A 23352-nucleotide genomic window follows, 5' to 3' on the forward strand; every position below is an offset into this window, starting at 1 on the left:
CAACAGTACTCGCGCTGCTAAAACACTTGACCACTGCTACTCCAACAGGAAGTACCCGTGCTAAGGACTATTCAACGCTGGTCTGACCAATCAGAATCCACGCTTCAAGACTGTTTTGATCACGCAGACTGGGATATGTTCCGGGTAGAACAACATAGACAAATACACTGATACGGTGACTGAGTTTATCAGGAAGTGTATAGGAGATGTTGTACCCACTGTGACTATTAAAACCTACCCTAACCAGAAACCGTGGATAGAGCGCAGAATTTGCGCAAAACTGAAAGCGCGAACCACTGCATTTAACCACGGCAAGGTGACTGGGAATATGGCCGAATACAAACATTGTAGTTATTCTCTCCGTAAGGCAATCAAACAAGCAAAGTGCCAGTATAGAGACAAAGTGGAGTCGCAATTCAACGGCTCAGACACGAGACGTATCTGGCAGGGTCTACAGACAATCATGGACTACAAAGGGAAAGCCATCCACGTCGCGGACACCGACGTCTTGCTTCTGGACAAGCTCAACACCTTCTTCACCCGCTTTGAGGATAACACAGTGCCACCGACGCAGCCCGCTACCAAGGACTGTGGGCTCTCCTTCTCCGTGGCTGACGTGAGTAAGACATTTAAGCGTGTTAACCCTCGCAAGGCTGCCGGCCCAGACGGCATCCCTAGACGCATCTGCCGAGCATGCGCAGACCACCTGGCTGGAGTGTTTACGGACATATTCAATCTCTCCCTATCCCAGTCTGTAGTCCACCATTGTTCCTGTACCCAAGAAAGCAAATGTTACTGAACTAAATGACACTCACTTCTGTTATCATGAAGTGCTTTGAGAGACTTATCAAGGATCATATCACATCTACCTTACGTGGCACCCTAGACCCACTTCAATTTGCTTAACGTCCCAATACAGCCACAGATGATGCAATCGCCATCACACTGCACACTGCCCTATCCCATCTGGACAAGAGGAATACCTATGTAAGAATCATGTTCATTGACTACAGCTCAGCATTCAACACCATAGTGCGGTCTGGGTGGTGCGGTCTGCCCAACGCATCACCGGGGGTAAGCTACCTGCCCTCCAGGACATCTACAGCACCCAGTGTCACAGGAAGGTCAAAAAGATCATCAAGGACAACAACCACCCGAGTCACTGCCTGTTCACCCCGATATGATCCAGAAGGCGAGGTCAGTGCAGGTGCATCAAAGCAGGGACCGAGAGACTGAAAAACAGCTTCTATCTCAAGGACATCAGACTGTTAAATAGCCATCACTAGCACATTAGAGACTGCTGCCCTATATACATAGACTTGTAGTGGCCACTTTAATAAATGGAACACTAGTGACTTTAATAATGTTTACATATTTTGCATTACTCATCTCATATGTATATACTGTATCTTAGTCTATGCCGCTCTGACATTGCTCGTCCAAATATTTAAATATTCTAATTCCATTCCTTTACTTTAGACTGTGTGTATTGTTAGATATTACTGCACTGTTGGAGCTAGAAACACAAGCATTTCGCTACATCTGCTAAACACGTGTATGTGACAAATACATTTTTGATTTGATTTGAAGAGGTAGTCCAGCGAATCGAGTGAAGAAGAGTTTATTGTGGTTAGGTAATTATAATACACAAAGTAGCATAGACTTTCAAGTGTAGCATGTGCCAAGGTTAGGCTTTGCGTATGTTTTAGCCTATGCGTGTGTCCATGAGTGTGTGAATGCATACATGTGGGTGTGTATCTAAGAGCGTGTGTATGCATGTGGGTGCGTATCTAAGAGCGTGTGTATGCATGTGGGTGTGTATCTAAGAGCGTGTGTATGCATGTGGGTGTGTATCTAAGAGCGTGTGTATGCATGTGGGTGTGTATCTAAGAGTGTGTGTATGCATGTGGGTGTGTATCTAAGAGCGTGTGTATGCATGTGGGTGTGTATCTAAGAGCGTGTGTATGCATGTGGGTGCGGGTGTTAGTCACCCCTGTTCACCCCTACGGGGCTGACCCCCTGTAGGCTCTGCTATGTTGACCTAAAGGTGTTGTTGCAGGCACCCTTGATTAGGCACCCTCTCCAGAGTCCTTCTCCAGTCTGCTTCACCCTGAGGTAAAACACTATGAACTAGTGAGCACACACACGCACTGCACCACTTACAGTCCTTCCTTCACTGTGACTTTCTCTCTCTGTTTATTGCTCTCTTTCTCTCTATGTGGGTGATTCCTTAAGAAACTAGAACAAATCCATGATTTGGGGGATTTTTACTAAATGTTATCCATAGAAGTGTCCTTTGGAGGGATTGTTGACATAGACACTAAGTGAACCAAAAATTAGGAACACCTTCCTAATATTGAGTTGCATCCCCATTTGCCCTCAGAACAGCCTCAATTTGTCGGGGCATGGATTAAAGGCGTCAAAAGCGTTCCACAAGGATGCTTTTGTATGTTGACTCCAATGCGTCCCACAGTTGTGTCAAGTTGGCTAGATGTCCTTTGAGTGGTGGACAATTCTTGATACACATAGGAAACTGTTGAGTGTGAAAATCCCAGCAGCGTTGCAGTTCTTGACAAACTCAAACCAGTGCACCTGGCACCTACTACCATACCCCGTTCAAATGTACTTAAATATTTTATCTTGCCCATTTAGCCTCAATGACACACATACATAATCCATGTCCCAGTTGTCTCAAGGCTTAAAAATCCTTCTTTAACCTGTCTCCTCACCTTCATATACACTGATTGAAGGGGATTTAACAAGTGACCTCAATAAGGGATCATAGCTTCACCTGGATTCACCTGGTCAGTCTGTCATGGAAAGAGCCGGTGTTCCTAATGTTTTGTACACTCAGTGTATTTGACATTTGTATCCTAAAGCATACTTGAGAAATAATGAATTGATGTTGGAACATTTGTGAAATTTTGGCCTTACCCAGGCCTCCTTTAAAACTCCATAATGTTTCATCTGTAGGTGTCTGTGTGACCTCTCTCTCAAAACTCTCTCTCGAAACTCTTGACCCTGACAGAACACTCCCAATAACAATAACTTAATAACAGTTATATTCAGGAGAGTAAACTATGTAAAAGAGAGAGAGATGGGAAGAGAGAGACTCAACATCAGCTGCAGGGTATTACTAAACAGCAGTGTACAGATAGGGCTCGCCCTCCTCCCCCACTCTATCTCTCTCCTCACTCTCTCTCTCCCAGTGTCCACCTCTTACTCTTCCTGCTAATCCTGGCACCTCATGTGAACACAAACACCCAACAACTCAACTTATTGACAGGGAGTCTAGACGTATCAAGGTATTGTGGTGAAGGTGAAAGGTCAATTAGTACTGAAATAGTTTGATAGCAGTCCATGTGACACTGTAGACTAAAAGTGGCAGGGAGTAGAGCGCCTTTCATAGATTGACAAAACAGCTGTGGCAGGGCAATATGTTTTACAATTTCTATTTGATTCAGGCTTATTCCTCAGGGCTAACACATACTCACACACACTAACACAGCCTCATGACGAGCAGCTGTGGTGTGGTGGTGAGAGTTCTCGGGATGCTGTGGTACCAGTAGTAGGATGACACTGAGGGGACAGAGGCCTCAGTCTCTCCCCTACACACACACACACACACCGCCCCTTCCTGCATAGAATAACCACACACACACGACCCGGAGCCTAGCGTACTTTGTAAACAAATCATTGTTGAGAGAAAACACAGTGGGACCGAGATGTGGTGAGAGAGAGGGAGGTTGAAGCCCAGCAAGTTCAGCATTGGCCAGGGCTGCACTCTGAAACAACAGTAGCAGAGAGAGAGCGAGAGAGAGCGGCAATACACAGATCTGTCAGGGCTATGTTCCATCCTATATGTTTCAATGGGCCTCAGTGGAGAATGAGTGAGTGGTTCCCTTTCACTGAAGCCTGACTGAGACTGACACACCAACCAAGAACACAGTTGGTGTTGGGTGGAGAAAAGTAACGGTTACGATTTTAATCTTCATTTGTCGAGGAAAAATGTACACGTTAGGCCTAATTATTCGACTTGATTAAGATGAACACTCCTATAATGTCACTCTAAAAGGCTGAGCAACAGAATGGTCATCATTCTCCATAATGGAAAGTAATACTGTAACTGTCCTAGCACATGTAAGAAGCAGTGCTCGATCTCAATTAAAGGTCGACCGATTAATCGGAATGGCCGATTAATTAGGGCCGATTTCAAGTTTTCATAACAATCGGAAATCTGTATTTTTGGACACCGATTTGGCTGTTTTTAAAAATGTATTCAAAAATGTTTTTAACACCTTTATTTAACTAGGCAAGTCAGTTAAGAACACATTCTTATTTTCAATGGCGGCCTACGGTTAACTGCCTTGTTCAGGGGCAGAAGGGCAGATTTGTACCTTGTCAGCTCGGGGATTCAATCTTGCAACCTTACAGTTAACTAGTCCAACGCTCTAACCACCTGCTTTACATTGCACTCCACGAGGAGCCTGCCTGTTACGCGAATGCAGTAAGAAGCCAAGGTAAGTTGCTAGCTAGCATTAAACGTATCTTACAAAAAACAATCAATCAATCATAATCACTAGTTAACTACACTTGGTTGATGATATTACTAGTTTATCTAGCGTGTCCTGCGTTGCATATAATCGATGCGGTGGCATTCGCGAAACAGGACTGTTGTTGCTCCAACGTGTACCTAACCATAAACATCAATGCCTTTCTTAAAATCAATACACAGAAGTATATATTTTTAAACCTGCATATTTAGCTAAAAGAAATCCAGGTTAGCAGGCAATATTAACCAGGTGAAATTGTGTCACTTCTCTTGCGTTCATTGCACGCAGAGTCAGGGTATATGCAACAGTTTGTGTCGCCTGGCTCGTTGCGAACTAATTTACCAGAATTTTACGTAATTATGACATAAAATTGAAGGTTGTGCAATGTAACAGGAATATTTAGACTTATGGATGCCACCCGTTCAATAAAATACGGAACGGTTCCTTATTTCACTGAAAGAATAAACGTTTTGTTTTCGAGATGATAGTTTCCGGATTCGACCATATTAATGACCTAAGGCTCGTATTTCTGTGTGTTATTATGTTATATTTAAGTCTATGATTTGATAGAGCAGTCTGACTGAGCGGTGGTAGGCAGCAGCATGCTCGTAAGCATTCATTCAAACAGCACTTTCGTGCGTTTTGCCAGCAGCTCTCCGTTGTGCTTCAAGCATTGCGCTGTTTATGACTTCAAGCCTATCAACTCCCGAGATTAGGCTGGTGTAACCGATGTGAAATGGCTAGTTAGTTAGCAGGGTGCGCGCTAATAGCGTTTCAAACGTCACTCGCTCTGAGACTTGGAGTAGTTGTTCCCCTTGCTCTGCATGGGTAACGCTGCTTTGAGGGTGGCTGTTGTCGATGTGTTCCTGGTTCGAGCGAGGAGAGGGACGGAAGCTATACTGTTACACTGGCAATACTAAAGTGCCTATAAGAACATCCAATAGTCAAAGGTATATGAAATACAAATCGTATAGAAAGAAATAGTCCTATAATAACTACAACCTAAAACTTCTTACCTGGGAATATTAAAGACTCATGTTAAAACGAACCACCAGCTTTCATATGTTCTCATGTTCTGAGCAAGGAACTTAAACGTTAGCTTTCTTACATGGCACATATTGCACTTTCACTTTCTTCTCCAACACTTTGTTTTTGCATTATTTAAACCAAATTGAACATGTTTCATTATTTATTTGAGGCTAAATTGATTTTATTGATGTATTATATTAAGTTAAAATAAGTGTTCATTCAGTATTGTTGTAATTGTCATTATTACAAAAAAACAATAAAAAATAAATTTAAAAAATCGTCCGATTACTCAGTATCGGACTTTTTTGGTCCTCCAATAATCGGTATCGGCGTTGAAAAATCATAATCGGTCGACCTCTAATCTCAATTCTATATTGCTCTTCATAACCTTATCATCAGTGGGAGAGGAAGACATAGTGCTTAATGTATTTGTGCACAAGGATTAAGAGAAAGCATAGGGATCAACTGGACGGGCGACTTTTATGAGCATCTGGAGTGAAAGGTTAGTGAATGGAAAGCTTCCTTTCTAACCACGCGTCAACAGTACCTTGGGAGGGCCAGGCAGAAACAAGAGGCCTTATAATAATCTAGATGACGTTGATCCACAACTGACTCACAGGCCAGACAGAGGGCACAGAGAGCACAAAGGAATCGATCCTTATTATCTTCCACACACACACAAACAAACCAACTTCGCTGTATGCTTTTACAGGGCAACAAGATGCAATCATCCCTTGATAGATACATCTGTCTGTTTTGTGAAGCATTTTAGTGTGAGAGGCTTTTTCCAAGGGCAGAGTGTGTGCAGTGGAGCATAATGGATTCCAGCCTGCCCTGTCAGTCCAATCGGTAATGTCACAATACTGAACTTGTGGCACATTTATCTTCTTCTTCTGTTGTTGTTTCTAGGCACCTGGTCTAACAGTCCATAGGGATTTTACCCTGTGACAAACAATGTCAGTATACAACAAGTTATTGCTCACGTATACCCTTTAAATCATATATCACTGGAATGCATAGTCCCAGTTATCCATCAAATCAAACTTTGTCAAATGCGCCGAATATAACAAATGTAGACCTTGCCGTGAAATACTTACTTACAAGCCCTTAACCAACAGTGCAGTTCAAGTGAAGTTAAAAAATAATAAAAAGTAACACAATAAAATAACAATAACGAGGCTATATACAGGGGGTACCGGTACCGAGTCAGTGTGCTGGGGTACAGGTTAGTTGAGGTAATTTGTACATTTAGGTGGGGGGTGAAGTGACTATTATGCATAGATAATAAACAGCAAGTAGCAGCAGTGTACAAAACAAATTGGGGGGGGGGGGGGTCAATGTAATAGTCCGGTGGCCATTTGATTAATTGTTCAGCAGTCTTATGGCTTGGGGGTAGTAGCTGTTAAAGGTGCCTTTTGGTCCTAGACATGGTGCTCCGGTATCACTTGCCGTGTGGTAGCAGAGAAAGCAGTCTATTGCTTGGGTGACTGAAGTCTCTGACAATTTTATGGGCTTCCTCTGACACCGCCTATTATATACAGTTGAAGTCGGAAGTTTACATACACCTTAGCCAAATACATTTAAACTCAGTTTTTCACAATTCCTGACATTTAAATCCTAGTAACAATTCCCTGTTTTAGGTCAGGTAGGATCACCACTTATTTTAAGATTGTGAAATGTCAGAATAATAATAGAGAGAATGATTTATTTCAGCTTAATTTCTTTCATCACATTCCCAGTGGGTAAGAAGTTTACATACACACAATTAGTATTTGGTAGCATTGCCTTTAAATTGTTTAACTTGGGTCAAACGTTTCAGGTAGCCTTCCACAAGCTTCCCACAATAAGTTGGGTGAATTTTGGCCCATTCCTCTTGAAAGCTGGTGTAACTGAGTCAGGTTTCAGGCCTCCTTGCACGCACACACTTTTTCAGTTCTGCCCGCAAATGTTCTATGGGATTGAGGTCAGGGCTTTGTGATGGCCACTCCAATACCTTAACTTTCTTGTCCTTAACCAATTTTTCCACAACTTTGGAAGTATGCTTGGGGTCATTGTCCATTTGGAAGACCCATTTGCGACCAACCTTTAACTTCCTAACTGATGTCTTGAGATATTGCTTCAATATATTCACATAATTTCCCCCCCTCATGGTGCCATCTATTTTGTGAAGTGCACCAGTCCCTCCTGCAGCAATGCACCCCCACAACATGATGCTGACACCCCCGTGCTTCACGGTTGGGATGGTGTTCTTCGGCTTGCAATCCTCCCCTTTTTTCCTCCAAACATAACGATGGTCATTATGGCCAAACAGTTCTAGTTTTGTTTCATCAGACCAGAGGATATTTCTCCAAAATGTACAATCTTTGTCCCCATGTGCAGTTGCAAACCATAGTCTGACCTTTTTTATTGCAGTTTAGGAGCAGTGGCTTCTTCCTTGCTGAGCGGCCTTTCAGGTTATGTCGATATAGTACTCGTTTTACTGTGGATTTAGATACCTTAGGTACCGGTTTCCTCCAGCATCTTCACAAGGTCCTTTGCTGTTGTTCTGGGATTGGATTTGCACCAAAGTACATTCATCTCTAGGAGACAGAATGCTTCTCCTTCCTGAGCGCTATGACGGCTGCGTGGTCCCATGGTGTTTATACTTGCATACTATTGCTTGTACAGATGAACGTGTTACCTTCAGGCGTTTGGAAATCGCTCCCAAGGATGAACCAGACTTGTGGAGGTCTACAATTTTTTTTCTGAGGTCTTGGCTGGTTTCTTTTGATTTTCCCATGATGTCAAGCAAAGAGGCACTGAGTTTGAAGGTAGGCCTTGAAATACATCCACAGGTACACCTCCAATTGACTCAAATGATGTCAATTAGCCTATCAGAAGCTTCTAAAGCCATGACATAATTTTCTGGAATTTTCCAAGCTGTTTAAAGGCACAGTCAACTTAGTGTATGTAAACTTCTGACCCACTGGAATTGTGATACAGTGAATTATAAGTGAAATAATCTGTCTGTAAACAATTGTTGGTAAAAGCAGATGTCCTAACAGACTTGCCAAAACTATAGTTTGTTAATAATACATTTGTGGAGTGGTTGAAAAACAAGTTTTTTAATGACTCCAACCTAAGTGTATGTAAACTTCCAACTTCAACTGTAGGTCCTGGATGGCAGTAAGCTTGGCCCCAGTGATGTACTGGGCCGTATGCACTACCCTCTGTAGCACCTTGCGGTCAAATGCCAAGCAATTGCCATACCAGGCGGTGATGCAACCGGTCAGGATGCTCTTGATGGTGCAGCTGTAAAAAAAAATTAGGATATTTTCTCCTGAGGGGTAAAAGGTGTTGTCGTGCCCTCTTTACAACTGTCTTTGTGTGTTTGGACCATGATAGTTAGTTGGTGATATGGACACCAAGGAACTTGAAACTCTCGACCCTCTCCACTACAGCCCCGTTGATGTCAATGGGGACCTGTCCGGCCCGCCCTTTTCCTGTAGTCCACGATCAGCTCCTTTATCTTGCTCACATTTAGGGAGAGGTTGTTGTCCTGGCACCACACTGCTAGTTCTCTGACCTCCTCCCTATTGGCTGTCTCATCGTTGTCAGACACATTCTCAGAATGTTCAGGTCAACAGATCTTTGACCTCTAGGGTACATATCAGATTGACCTGTATACATTGCTTAAAAAAGGAAAACCCTGATACGTTCTCTGCTTTGTAAGACAAGTGGTTCTGAAAGGTCATGAAATTACCTTTCAAATGATATATAAACTCAGCAAAAAAAGAAACGTTCTCTCACTGTCAGCTGCGTTTATTTTCAGTAAACTTAACAGGTGTAAATATTTGTATGAACATAACAAGATTCAACAACTGAGACATAAACTGAACAAGTTCCACAGACATGTGACTTACAGAAATGGAAAACTGTGTCCCTGAACAAAGGGGGGGTCAACATCAAAAGTAACAGTCAGTATCTGTTGTAGCCACCAGCTGCATTAAGTACTGCAGTGCATCTCCTCCTCATGGACTGCACCAGATTTGCCAGTTCTTGCTGTGAGATGTTACCCCACTCTTCCACCAAGGCACCTGCATGTTCCCGGACATTTCTGGGGGGGAATGGCCCTAGCCCTCACACTCCGATCCAACAGGTCCCAAATGTGCTCAATGGGATTGAGATCTGGGCTCTTCGCTGGCCATGGCAGAACACTGATATTCCTGTCTTGCAGGAAATCACGCACAGGACGAGCAGTATGGCTGGTGGCATTGTGATGCTGGAGGGTCATGTCAGGATGAGCCTGCAGGAAGGGTACCACATGAGGGAGGAGGATGTCTTCCCTGTAACGCACAGCATTGAGATTGCTTGCAATGACAACAAGCTCAGTCCGATGATGCTGTGACACACCGCTCCAGACCATGATGGACCCTCCACCTCCAAAAATCGATCCCGCTCAAGAGTACAGGACTCGGTGTAACGCTCATTCCTTCGACGATAAATGCGAATCCGACCATCACCCCTGGTGAGACAAAACCGCGACTCGTCAGTTTAGAGCACTTTTTGCCAGTCCTGTCTGGTCCAGCGACGGTGGGTTTGTGCCCAAAGGCTACGTTGTTGCCGGTGATGTCTGGTGAGGACCTGCCTTACAACAGGCCTACAAGCCCTCTGTCCAGCCTCTCTCAACCTATTGCGGACAGTCTGAGCACTGATGGAAGGATTGTGCGTTCCTGGTGTAACTCTGGCAGTTGTTGTTGCCATCCTGTACCTATCCTGCAGGTGTGATGTTTGGATGTATCGATCCTGTGCAGGTGTTGTTACACGTGGTCTGCCACTGCGAGGACGATCAGCTGTCCATCCTGTCTCCCTGTAGCGCTGTCTTAGGCGTCTCACAGTACGGATATTGCAATTTATTGCCCTGGCCACATCTGCAGTCCTCATGCCTCCTTGCAGCATGCCTAAGGCACGTTCACACAGAGGAGCAGGGACCCTGGGCATCTTTCTTTTTGTGTTTTTCAGAGTCAGTAGAAAGGACTCTTTAGTGTCCTAGGTTTTCATACATGTGACATTAATTGCCTACCGTCTGTAAGCTGTTGGTGTCTTAACGACCGTTCCACAGGTGCATGTTCATTCATTGTTTATGGTTCATTGAACAAGCATGGGAAACAGTGTTTAAACCCTTTACAATGAAGATCTGTGAAGTTATTTGGATTTAAAAAAATGATAATTGAAAGACAGGGTCCTGAAAAAGGGACATTTCTTTTTTTTCTGAGTTTAGTTTAACTTTAAAAGCACCTCCTACAACTATTGTTTCAAAATAGCCCATATTGTGCAACTGACATTAAACTGTTGGAAGCTTAGCCATTGATTTCCATGTAGTGGGACAGCTACGTTTGGGGATTGTAACTTCTGTGATAGAAGCATCAAACCCCACAGAATCATTTTTCCAATATGGCCGCCAACCAACTCAGTGGGATCTTATTGGATCAATTTTGCATGACCATACCTGTATGAAATTGTAGAATGCCCTATATTATCTTAAAATGTTCATGGTGATGTAGAATACACAACCACACGAGCCAGATATATACATTTCACAGAATTGTTGTAAGAATGTGTCCAAAAACTGTCTGAATCATTGTTTATGAAAATGTTTCCATCCTTAATTGTAATATTTCATCTTCAAACACTTAACATGGATATTTTTTTCCCCATGTTATCCTACAGATGTAGGATCTTAATTGTAGACAGTTTGCTACAGCAGGAATATAATCCTGCAGCAACATGAAATGTGAATTATTATGTGGATTATAATTAATGGTAATTTTTTTGTAGGGGTTGATATATTTTTCATTAGGGAAAGTTTTTGGACACATTCTTACAACAATTCTGTGAATAATTTATATATATCTGGCACACCTGGCTCATGTGGTGGTGTATTCTACATCACCATGAACATTTTAAGATATTACTGGGCATGCTACAATTGTATTTCATACAGGTATGATCATGCAAAATTGATCCAGTTAGATCCCACTGAGTTGGTTGGCGGCCATATTGGAAAATATATTGGAAAATATATAAAACCCTGTTCTAGCAGTGTGTGTGAAAAAAACATAGGTGTTCCACTACATGGGAATCAGCTTCCAACAGTTGCACAATATGTGCTATTTTGAAACAATAGTTGTAGGTGGTGCTTTCAAAGTTGGTCATAGTATATATATTCGAAAGATAATTTCATGACCTTTCAGAACCACTTGTCTAACAAAGTTGAAACTGTATACGGGTTTCCTTTTGTATTTTTTGCAATTTATACAAGTAATTCTGAAATGTACCCTAGAGGTCAAAAGGTCAAAGTTCTCTTGACCTGAACATTCCAAAAATGTGTCTGGTGGATAGCTGTGAATGTGAGCTTTCCAGTGATATATGATTAAAGGGTATATGTGAGCAATAATTTGATGTATACTGACAATGTTTGTCACAGTAGAAGTAATTCAATCTGCTTTACAGAAACGTGGCTCAAGCAGGGTAATATTTATTTTACCTTTATTTTTAACTAGGCAAGTCAGTTAAGAACAAATTCTTATATACAATGACGGCCTACCAGAAGGCAAAAGGCCTCCTGCGGGAACGGGGGCTGGGATTAAATGACAGGATATTGATTGATACACTGTTATTGATGGGAACATTGATAGATACACTGCTATTGGAGCAGACAGAGACTAAACAACATTACATAAATCAATAGGCGGGGGCCTATGTATCTTCGTAGATAATACTTGGGCCACGCAGTGTAATGTGATTGAACAAATGTGCACCAGAGACTATGAGACTCTCGTTGTATCATTCAGGCCATTCTATCTACCAATTGAGTTTGGACAGATTACCATTATTCTGGTCTATGTACCTGGACCTAACAATAAGGAAGCTGCTGACAGGATTACAGACTGTTTCAATGCTGCGCTTTCACTATCAGCTGACCAGACAGTATTTGTTCTTTGGGATTTTAATACGCTCTCCCTCTCCGCGCACCTCCCCACTCTTGGCTTTCCCGATCAGCTGATTCAAACAGTACGTCACCTGTCCAACTCGCATCCTGGACCAGTGTTATGGCAACGGAGATGACGCATACATGGCAGTGTCCGGAGCACCCATCGGGAAATCAGATCATAACGTTATCCATCTCCTACCCGAGATACAAGCAGCAGGTGAAATGCAGAAAACCTGTAGAGAAATCCATTCAGGTATGGACAGAGGAGAGTAGGGTGGAGCTCAAGGACTGCTTTAACATCACAGACTGGGAGGTGTACTTTGACTCGTGCAGGGATCCCCAAGAGTTGACAGACCGCATTAAATCATACATCCAGTTCCGTGAGTATACTGTCATTAACACAGAAACTGTCAAAGTATTTCCCAACAACAAGCCCTGGGTGTCTAAGGACTTGAAAATGTGCCTCAATTAAAGGAAGTTTGCATTCCTGAAAGGAGATACTGATGCTGTAAAGGAGATGCTGGTGCTGTAAAGGAGATGCTGGCGCTGTAAAGGAGATGCTGGTGCTGTGAAGGCGATGCTGGTGCTGTAAAGGAGCAACAAAATTAATTCAGGTCAAAGTGTGGAAAGATAAAAAGGACTGGAAGGATAAAGTGGAGCAGAGGTTCTGTCCAGCCAATCCAAGACAAGCATGGGAATGGTTTAAAACTCTTTGGGGATAGGGGGCAGCATTTTCACTTTTGGATGAATAGCATGCCCAGAGTGAACTGCCTCCTACTCTGTCCCAGATGCTAATATATGCATATTATTATTACTATTGGATAGAAAACACTCTGAAGTTTCTAAAACTGTTTGAATGATGTCTGTGAGTATAACAGAACTCATATGGCAGGCGAAAACCTGAGAAAAATCCAACCAGGAAGTGGGATATCTGAGGTTGGTCAATTTTCAACTCAGTCCCTATTGAATGCACAGTAGGATATGGATCTGTTTGCACTTCCTACGGCTTCCACTAGATGTCAACAGTCTGTAGAACCTTCAATGAGGCTTCTACTGTGATGTGGAGCCAGATGGGAGCTGTTTGAGTCAGTGGTCTGGCAGAGAGCCAGGTCCTGGTCACGCGCATTTCACATGATAGCGACCTGCGTTCCATTGCTTCTCTACAGACAAAGGAATTCTCCGGTTGGAACGTTATTGAATATGATAACAACATTCTAAAGATTGATTCTATACTTAGTTTGACAAGTTTCTTCGACCTGTAATATAACTTTTTGAAGTTTTCGTCCGACGTTCGGCTGGACCTGCACGGGCGTTTGGATATGTGTACTAAACGTGCTAACAAAAGTAGCTACTTGGACATAAATAATGGACATTATCGAACAAAAAAACTATTTATTGTGGAACTAGGATTCCTGGGAGTGCATTCTGATGAAGATCATCAAAGGTAAGGGAATATTTATAATGTAATTTCTGATTTCTGTTGACTCCAACATGGCGGATTGTTTTTTCTTTTTTTCTGAGCGCCGTCTCAGATTATTGCATGGTTTGCTTTTTCCGTAAAGTTTTTGAAATCTGACACAGCGGTTGCATTAAGAACAAGTGTATCTTTAATTCTATGTAAAACATGTATCTTTCATCAAAGTTTATGATAAGTATTTTTGTTATTTGACGTGGCTCTCTGCAATTTCTCCGGATATTTTGGAGGCATTTCTGAACATGGCGCCAATGTAAACTGAGGTTTTTGGATATAAATATTAACTTTATAGGACAAAACATATATGTATTGTGTAATATCAAGTCCTATGAGTGTCATCTGATGAAGATCATCAAAGGTTAGTGATTAATTTTATCTCTTTCTGCTTTTTGTGACTCCTATCTTTGGCTGGAAAAATGGCTGTGTTTTTTTGACTTGGTGGTGATCTAACATAATCATATGTTGTGCTTTCGCTGTAAAGCATTTTTGAAATCGGACATGATGGGTAGATTAACAAGATGTTTATCTTTCATTTGCTGTATTGGACTTGTTAATGTGTGAAAGTTACATATTTAAAAAAAATATATGGAATTTCCCGCGCTGCCTTTTCAGCAGAATGTTGTCGAGGGGTTCCGCTAGCGGAACGCATGTCCTAGACAGGTTAATGCAATGAATGATGGGAAGAGAAAAGAGAACAATAAAATTGCACTGTTCATTCTTTGTAAACGACAAAGTTTTTATGGAAGATTTGACACTGTCGATTTTAAAGACGAATGTAAACAATAATGTGAGAACATCCCCAAATCCTCTCCTGTCCAGATAACGAGGTGGCCTCATGCTTGTCACATATTAAGCCACACAAAGCGCCGAGCCCAGACGGACTACGGGGCAAAGTACTGAAGAACTGCGCCGACCAGCTCAAGGGAGTTCTCACACGACTGTTTCAACTCCTGCTGAGCACCTGTACAGTGCCAATCTCCTGGAAGGTGTTGACCATCGTACCGGTGCCTAAGAAGTCAAAGGGCAAATCACCATTGACTTTCGACCTGTGGCCCTCACGCCCCTTTTGGCCAAATGCATGGAAAGGGTTGTCAGTAAGCACCTTACTCTGTCCATAGCAGATCAACTGGACCCATTACAGTTTGCCTATAAGGCACAGAGAGGGATTGAGAATGCTACCCTGACCTTGGTGAACATGGTGGCTAGTCCCCTTCAACATGCTCAATCATATGCACACCTTTTATTTATTTTACTTTAGTTCATCTTTCAATACAATGCAAATACACATACTGCTGAAACGACTACTGGACCTGAACGTCAACGGAGGCCTGGCAGGTTGGATCAAGGACTTGTTATTAACTGAATGCCCACAGAGGGTCCTCATGAATAGGGCCCTCTCTGATGAACTGGCCTTGAACACAGGGGCATCCCAGGGGTGTGTCCTTTCACTGTTGTTGTTCTCTATCTACACTAACGAGATGAAGATCCAAGGAAACAATGTGAGCCTTTTCAAGTACGCTGATGACATGGCTCTGGTGGGAGTCTTTAAAAAAAAAGATTCTACATCAGATGGGGACAACTATTTTAAACAACCTTCAAGAATGGTGTCGGTCAAGTGCCCTCCACATCAATGTGGAAAAGACAAAGGAGCTGATCATCAATGGCAACAACTTACCAATGTCCCAACCACTCTCTCTGAACGACCAACCAGTGGAGGTGGTTGAGTGTTTCAAATACCAAGGGACACAAATTGATAACAAACTGAGTTTTACAGAGAAAGCAGACTGTATTTTTTAAAAGCAAGCCAGTGGCTATTTTTAATGAGGAAATTGAAGGGGTTTGGGGTCAGCCAGGATGTTCTGGAGAGGGTGTACAGCAGCTTGGTGGAGAGCATCCTCTTGTTCAATATGACCGTCTGGTAATCTGAGTGTGAGGAGCAAAAGCAAACTGACCAGAATAGTAAACATAGCCAGCAAAGTAATTGGTCGACCACAGGCACATTTGACCAGTCTGTTCCACAAGGCAACCAAAAAGGAGGCACTGGCTGTTGTTGGCGACCTCTCCAACCCTCTACACCCTCAGTTGGAGAGGCTTCCCTCTGGCCGGCGTTTCAGAATGCCCAAGGCCAAGAAGAACGTTTTCAAACATTAATTTGTTCCTTGTGCTGTTGGACTACTAAATGCATGGTAAATTGTATCAGTATATGTACTGATCTATCCAGTGCAGTTGGGACAGCGGCCGGTTGTGAGTGAATGTATTAATGTCCTCTATGTTGTTAGTGGATGCAACATGATGGACTGACTGGTTTAAATGGGATGTGAGAATGTATGTGTGTGTGATCATTTTAATTTAAGCTGATGCCAAAGACAAATGTCCATCCTGGATGGACAATAAAGTTTTATTTTATTCTATAAGGTAAAATCCCTATGGGTAAAATGGATGTGATGGAGGGATGAAATAAAGAGTAATAATGTAGAGGAATCTCCCATTGCTGCACTGATATCACACATGTTCCAACTCTGGGGACATAAACCTTCAAGAAAATCACTATGAGACATCGTCACCCAAGTGAGCCTGAATTTCAGGGTCTGGCCCATGGACTTTAATGGGTATTAGTGGAATGGCAGACAGAGACACAGGGTGACCAGTGTAACTTTCTGGTCTGGGCATCTAATGCCTGATCGTGTGACTGAATGACTTGTGTTGTTCTTTTGATAATTTACAGTGAGACAATGACAAGGAAATGACTCAAAAAAATAAGACGCAGGACCTCTGGGCCGACCACTTCCTATGTACAGACTTGACAAGCAGAGGCTGTAGATGCATCAATCAGTGTTGTTCAGAGCCAGAGGGGAAGTTCAGACATGGGCACCGCCAACCTCGTCCTTCCCTTCATTTCTGAGGGGTGGGTCTCCATCGGTTTCCCTAAACAACAAAGTCCTGTTGATTAGCCAGGTTCCTATCAGGGTTCCTCTGTCTGGGCATCTTTGGTTGAGGAGGACACAGTTACTCACACATGGGACCTAATATGAGCACTGCCATCATGAGGCTGGGCCAAGTCACAAGCCCTCTGTCTAATTAATCTCTTTCTCCCTCTGTCTCCATCCCTGTCCTTCCTCTGTGCCCCTCTGCATTCATCCCTCTCTTCCATCCCTCCCTCCTAGTCTCTCCCTCTGCCTCTCTCCCCCTCCCTCTGTTCCCTTCCCTCTCCGTGTCTGTCACTGACATCCCTCTATCTTTGCATCACCCGTGACACTTCCTGCTACTAGGACAGAAAGAGGGCTCAGTTAACACAATCACCACATCAGAGCCTCTCAGCTGGGAACACACACACACACACACACACACACACACACACACACACACACACACACACACACACACACACACACACACACACACACACACACACACACACACACACACACACACACACACACACACACACACACACACACACACACACACGAGTATGGAGCCTACATAGAAGTCCTCTAAGGGTGGACATCTATTTAAAGTCCTCCTCCAGTCTCCTTTTCACCTCATTTAACATCTGATTTATTTAACAAAAGGCACATCTCAATAGGTGGTCCCGGTATGACATAACATGGCACAAGTGAGGGGTGGTGGGAGGGGGTCTTTCCCCTTCTGTTCTCTATTGCTCCTCAAGCTAGGGGGTAGGCCGATGACGTCACACCATCAGACCAACTCCTTGAAGTAAAAAAAAAAAAAAACACTATCTTGCTCCACACATACGTTTTGACCATTCAGTTTGTGTCTTTTACCTTATTTATACTATCGCTGGAGGACGTCTTTAACAGTGATCTATCAACAACATGATCCTCCTCTGGTAAAGTCAACTGACATCATATCACCGCTAGCGACCGTGGAAAGCTATGATGTCACCCTAGACTGGCTTGTAGCTGCTGGTCAGTTGTCAACCACAGGGTCAACCACAGGGTCAACCACAGCAGAGAGGAAGAGGCAAAGCAAGACGGCTGACTCCGCCCCAAAATATGTCCGCGTGAAAATAAAGTGTGAAGCAGAGGAAGCTGATTTTTTTTGTTCACATGCGCATCTGCCCGCTCTTATTCGGCTAGAATGTTCCCGACTTCACAAACTTTTACTTCCATTGTTTTAGCGAAGACTCTAGGTATCTTGTCAGTATATACTGTAGACCATATTTGACCACAGTCCATCCTGGATGCAGACACGAACTGAGCTCATAGATAGAGGGCAGGATCATTCTTCATTGGATGCTCTGAATTGTTATTGTTTTATAAACAGGTTATCTAAGTTGATAACAACTATTCAAACGTTGTTGATGATCAGATATTGGAATTTAAATGTGCTGATGAGAGCTTCTTTTGGAAGACAACTTCTATGAGGGTGTGTTTTTGGCATATTCAGGTGAATCATAATTCCATTATGAAATGTAGATAAAGTGAGCATAATGGTACAGGTTAGGCACAGGTTTGGCATGTGAATACACATGTGTGATGGGCTGTGTGGGCCTGAATTGAGATCACTCGGCGCGTGGAATGTGCGCTGTTGTCAGGAGTAGGTGCGGGCGGGCGTCACAGGTTGTTCACTCAATGTGTAGCCTACATTCTTTGGCGAATTCATTGCAGAAAAAATGCAGTGCGTAACAGTTAAAATCAAAACGATACCACGAGTGGCACCTGCTGTAGCCTACAGTAATATCCAAACGAACAGACCAAAAGGCTGACATTTCAGTTTCAGAACACCATTATAGCCTAACCATGGCGCCCTGCAAGTTTCTCTCCTCGAAAATGAGAAACAGTTCTTATAATTCCTCAATAAGATTGTCATCCACACAGAAAAATAGCAAGTGTTGATTTTTCAGTGTAACATTTCTAGTGTTGATTCAGGAGTTAAATTCACTCTGCATGAGTGTAAATTAACCCCCAGTTAATTTGATGTTTTTGATGTTAAAAATCTCTGTTTTACTTTGGAGAGTAAAACAGTCCCATCAAAACCGTGCCCATCCTTATCATATTTCCCAGCATGCTCTATTGTATAATTCCTTTTAAATTGTTTTTAATATCTGTTTTTGCATGTACATTGATTGATTGATTGATTAATCTTATGCTACACAAGGATAAATATAATAATTATTTTTGCATCCGTTACTGAAATTGTTGTTCCAGTTCAATTGGTTTAGGTAATCTTCTTACAAACTTTCCTAACCCTGACAGTCATTTTGAATGCTGGTTGCTGGTGAACAAAAATGTAAACTGTTGGATATCCTAACTCTGAATTCCAAAAGAAATTATACATAACTTTGCAAGCCATCTTAATGTGACTTGCAGGCCTGATGTGGCCTGTAAACCATGAGTACCTTAACACCACTGTGCTAAGATTAGACTAGGCCATCAAAGTAAGGCCTAATGATAGAAATATCGTCATAGAGCATACATCTAGGTACTCACTTGGTGAAAGCCACAGGTCTTTTAAATTAAAGAATTCAATAAACATGTCTCCGTAAATAACAAATACAGTCATGGGTGGTAAGCACAACTCACAAAAAAAAAAAAGACACCCTGGTAAATATGCAAATTAGGCTTTAAACCATACAGTGTTATAAAAATAGATATAAAGATAACACTACAGGTGTTCATTTCATACACTGAGAAAGTGTAAAAGTGTCAGCCCTAAGCAAAGTTAGTCCAGTTTACTCTAAATCATGTTTTACACTGTAGGTATTGCGTATTCATCTACAGTAGGGCTATGCAAACACCAGTGATGGAAAAAGTACTCAATTGTCATGCTTGAGTAAAAGTAAAGACACCTTAATAGAAAATTACTTAAGTTAAAGTCACCCAGCAAACTACAACTTGAGTAAAAGTCTATAAGTATTTGGTTTTAAATATACTTAAGTATCAAAAGTAAATGGAATTGCTCAAATGGTCTTAAGTATCAAAAGTAAAAATATAAACCATTTCAAATTCCTCATATTAAGCATTTTTAAATCGCCGGATAGCCAGCGGCACACTCCAACACTCAGACATCATTTACAAACGAAGTAGGTGTTTAGTGAGTCCTTCAGATCAGAGGCAGTAGGGAGGACCAGGGATGTTCTCTTGATAAGTGTGTGAATTGGAGCATTTTCCTGTCAAAAAGTATTTTGGGTGTCAGGGAAAATGTATGGAGTAAAAAGTATATTATTTTCTTGAGGAATGTAGTTTAGTAAAAGTTGACAAAAATATATATAGTAAAGTAAAGTACAGATATCCCAAAAAAACTACTTAAGTAGTACTTTCAATTATTTTTACACCATTGGCAAACACCACAGTTAAGTTAATTTGAACACTTTAAAAGTTGAATGGGGAACACCGCAACAGAGTTAAATCTTTAACAATCTCCAAAGTGTTATTTTATCACCAGTTCAGTGGGACTCATATGTTCACTGAAAATACACTTTCAGAGTTAAATGTACACAACTGATTTCGCTGTGCAGTGTGAGGGATTAATATGTCTGAGACCCAAATTGAGACCGTCTCTGAAGAGTATTGGCATTTGTCTGGTGCTTGTTCATGTTCGCACACTAATGTAATCACAACCCACTGTAGCCTATCCTACTTCTATTCATTACTGACCGTCCTTTATCCGGCGGCTCCATGTCTAGTGTCTGTTGCAGAGACATTTTAAGTGGATGAATACACATTCTGAACAGTGCAATGGAAGGCTCCAGTGCTATTAGCCCAGTGGTTCCCAACCAGGAGTAATATAACCCCTGGGGGTACTTGGCCAATCCACAGGGGATACTTGAGAAGACTCAAGAGACCATAGGCCTACTGGTAAAATGCACGAGGGGATACTTCAGGGGTACTCCAGGCAGAACAAAATTCAGTTGGTGTACTGTAACCAAAATAGGTGGGGAACTACTGCATTAGCCGATGGCTTTTTAATTTGAGGCCTGGCTATTTGATTTTATGGGGTGAACTAAGGTAAACAAATGGCTCAGGTAAGCTTTTAGGTTAACAGATCTGTTAACCTAAATCGTTCAGATATAATTTGCCAGTGTTATCATTACATGTAGCCTCAACCATCCCTTTAAGTAACTAATCTATCTTACCTTGATGATGCTGCTCCTGCGTGGGGCTGCCCTCACTGCCTCCAGGACGATGGTATCGTTGTCCTGGATGGGGAGGATGACTCCGCTCCGCCTTCCCGTCCTGGACGCTCTCGGCGGGATGATCTCCGGAGCTCCATCGTCGCACAGTCCGTCCCCATAGCGTTCTTGCTCCGACATCTTCTCAGCGGTTACAGGCTATAGGAAATCACTAAATTCGACGTATTGCCTCGGAGTGATTTTGCGTTGGTCTTTGGTTGTTTATGGGTGCCATTTATTTACATATAAGTGCACGGGTAGGCTATGGAGGGGTCTGCTGCGCCTTTCCAAAAATATGAACCACGGAACTGGACTCCAGCGCACATCTGGCGACGGCTGTTCCGTTAGACCATTAAAGCCGCTCCGGTCCGGCAGTTGGGTAGGCCTAGGTAATTACTTCAATTTCTTTAATCACGCCTAAAGTCCATCACATCCAGTCTCATGTTCGCTCTCCAGTCTCCACAAAGTCGACCTGACTTGTATACTGTCAGGGCTAGAATCAGAGGATTGGGGAACACCCACCACAGACACTTGAAAATCTGCCCTATTGTGAAATCAAAACACCACTGACACGCACCGACTTGAATGCAAATTGGTTTTAAAAAAGGGTTTACCCGAAAACACTATTCCCGGGGGATGTGTTTTTCACGCAACAAGTCCCAACCTCACAGATTGGCAGCAGTCCTGCATACTTCCAACGATGCTACCTCACACTCAATGATAGATTAACATTCGGAAGAAGAAACTTCGCATACAAATCCTTAAAACAACACACGTATTTAGGTGTAGTCTTCCAGGGTAGCCTAACCTTCCTGCTCAAAGAAGCCAACTCAGTCTACCTTACCATCCAACAGTTACCAAAGTGCAAGGCAGTCAACTTTACGCGGTGATATGTTGTTATGGGGAGAACAAGATTTATCTCCCATAGGTCCGTACATTGGTTAAGCTCTCAAAGTACGCTGAGCTGCTAAACACTTTAGTCGAGTCTGCAACAGATTTTGACGAGAAGGACGAACGAACACAACTGACAGCTGCTCCGCCTCTAGTCCTCCCCACCTCTCTCTGGCGTTGCTCCTCCCACTTATTCTATAAATCATAATTGACGCGCCAAGCAACCAATACACATGGGTATTTGGCACTCGTAGCTCCAAAACGCACGCAGTTGACAAAACAATGCTGGATGGGTGGAGTCAGATGTAGCTGGCTCTGGAATGCCTCATTTTGGAAGCGTACCACATGTTCTCGTCGCGAGGAGAGGGCTAGGGACAGCGGACCCCAAGGAAAGGCAGGAGGGACTCACTAGAGAGGAACACATCCAGGGCTAGCGCCAGAACGAATCCCTTGCATTTGATTTCCATTCCAATGGGTGCAAAGGTTTTTTACAGGGGCTCCTGCCCCCCTGGTCACTAAGGGTCCGACCCCCCAAAAAAGGAACTCAGTTGGGTCTTAACTAACTATTGAGAGTAAGAATAGTAGGATACAGCAGGTGCAATTTCGAAATGTGGTTGTGCATCAGCAGATTTCCTCTTGTTATGGCAGTCACTGACGGTCACTTAATCAGCCATTTCAGCTAACTATTTTTAGATTGGTACTTAGTCTAGACAGCAATCTAAACTTGTAACAATCATGGACAAATACCAACCAGGCACACAGGGCATGTGCCCAGGGGCCCTGACCTCCAGGGGGCCCCCATTGATTTGTTAGTCATTCTCACTCAGATATTATATTAACATATATATTAACATGGCATAAGTCAATGGGGGCCCCCTGGACTTGCAGGAAATTAACTTTAAAACTGAAAAACTTGCTAAGGGCTCCAAAAAGGCTAGAACAGGCCCTGAGCTGACCATAGGCAGCAGGTGAGTTTCAAGTTTGGGTAAGCTCACAATTTATGCTAGCATTTCTACCGATCTGAGTGCAAGTTGTCATTATTTTCATAGCCAATGCGCATTTTCATGGAACAGTTTCATTTTAATAATAACGTTTTTGTTTCTTAAAATCAATGTCACCTGCTTAATCATAAAAAAAGCTGAATAAAAATAATACAAATCTAAACATTTAAATTCAACTAATGGAGAACACCAGCCTCTGCCATATGGACACATTGATACACTGTGATCCATTGGCGGCTAAAGAAATGAGAGCATAGAACTCAGAGATAGCTTATAGGCCAAAGTAGCAGTAGGAC

General features: G+C 42.7%; 1 protein-coding gene across 1 annotated transcript in view; it reads right to left on the minus strand.

Moving 5' to 3' along the window:
- The window catches only part of plcl1 (phospholipase C like 1), a 110075-nt gene extending 87877 nt beyond the window's left edge, over positions 1–22198 (minus strand). The window contains exon 1 of the mRNA XM_071341761.1: positions 21129–22198. Within this exon, the coding sequence (XP_071197862.1) occupies positions 21129–21305 (177 nt within the window). The 5' untranslated portion in view covers positions 21306–22198. The remainder of the gene's footprint in view (positions 1–21128) is intronic.
- Between the last annotated feature and the right edge of the window lie 1154 nt (positions 22199–23352).

This window comes from Salvelinus alpinus, chromosome 14 (genome assembly GCF_045679555.1).
Source record: "Salvelinus alpinus chromosome 14, SLU_Salpinus.1, whole genome shotgun sequence".
NCBI lineage: Eukaryota > Metazoa > Chordata > Actinopteri > Salmoniformes > Salmonidae > Salvelinus > Salvelinus alpinus.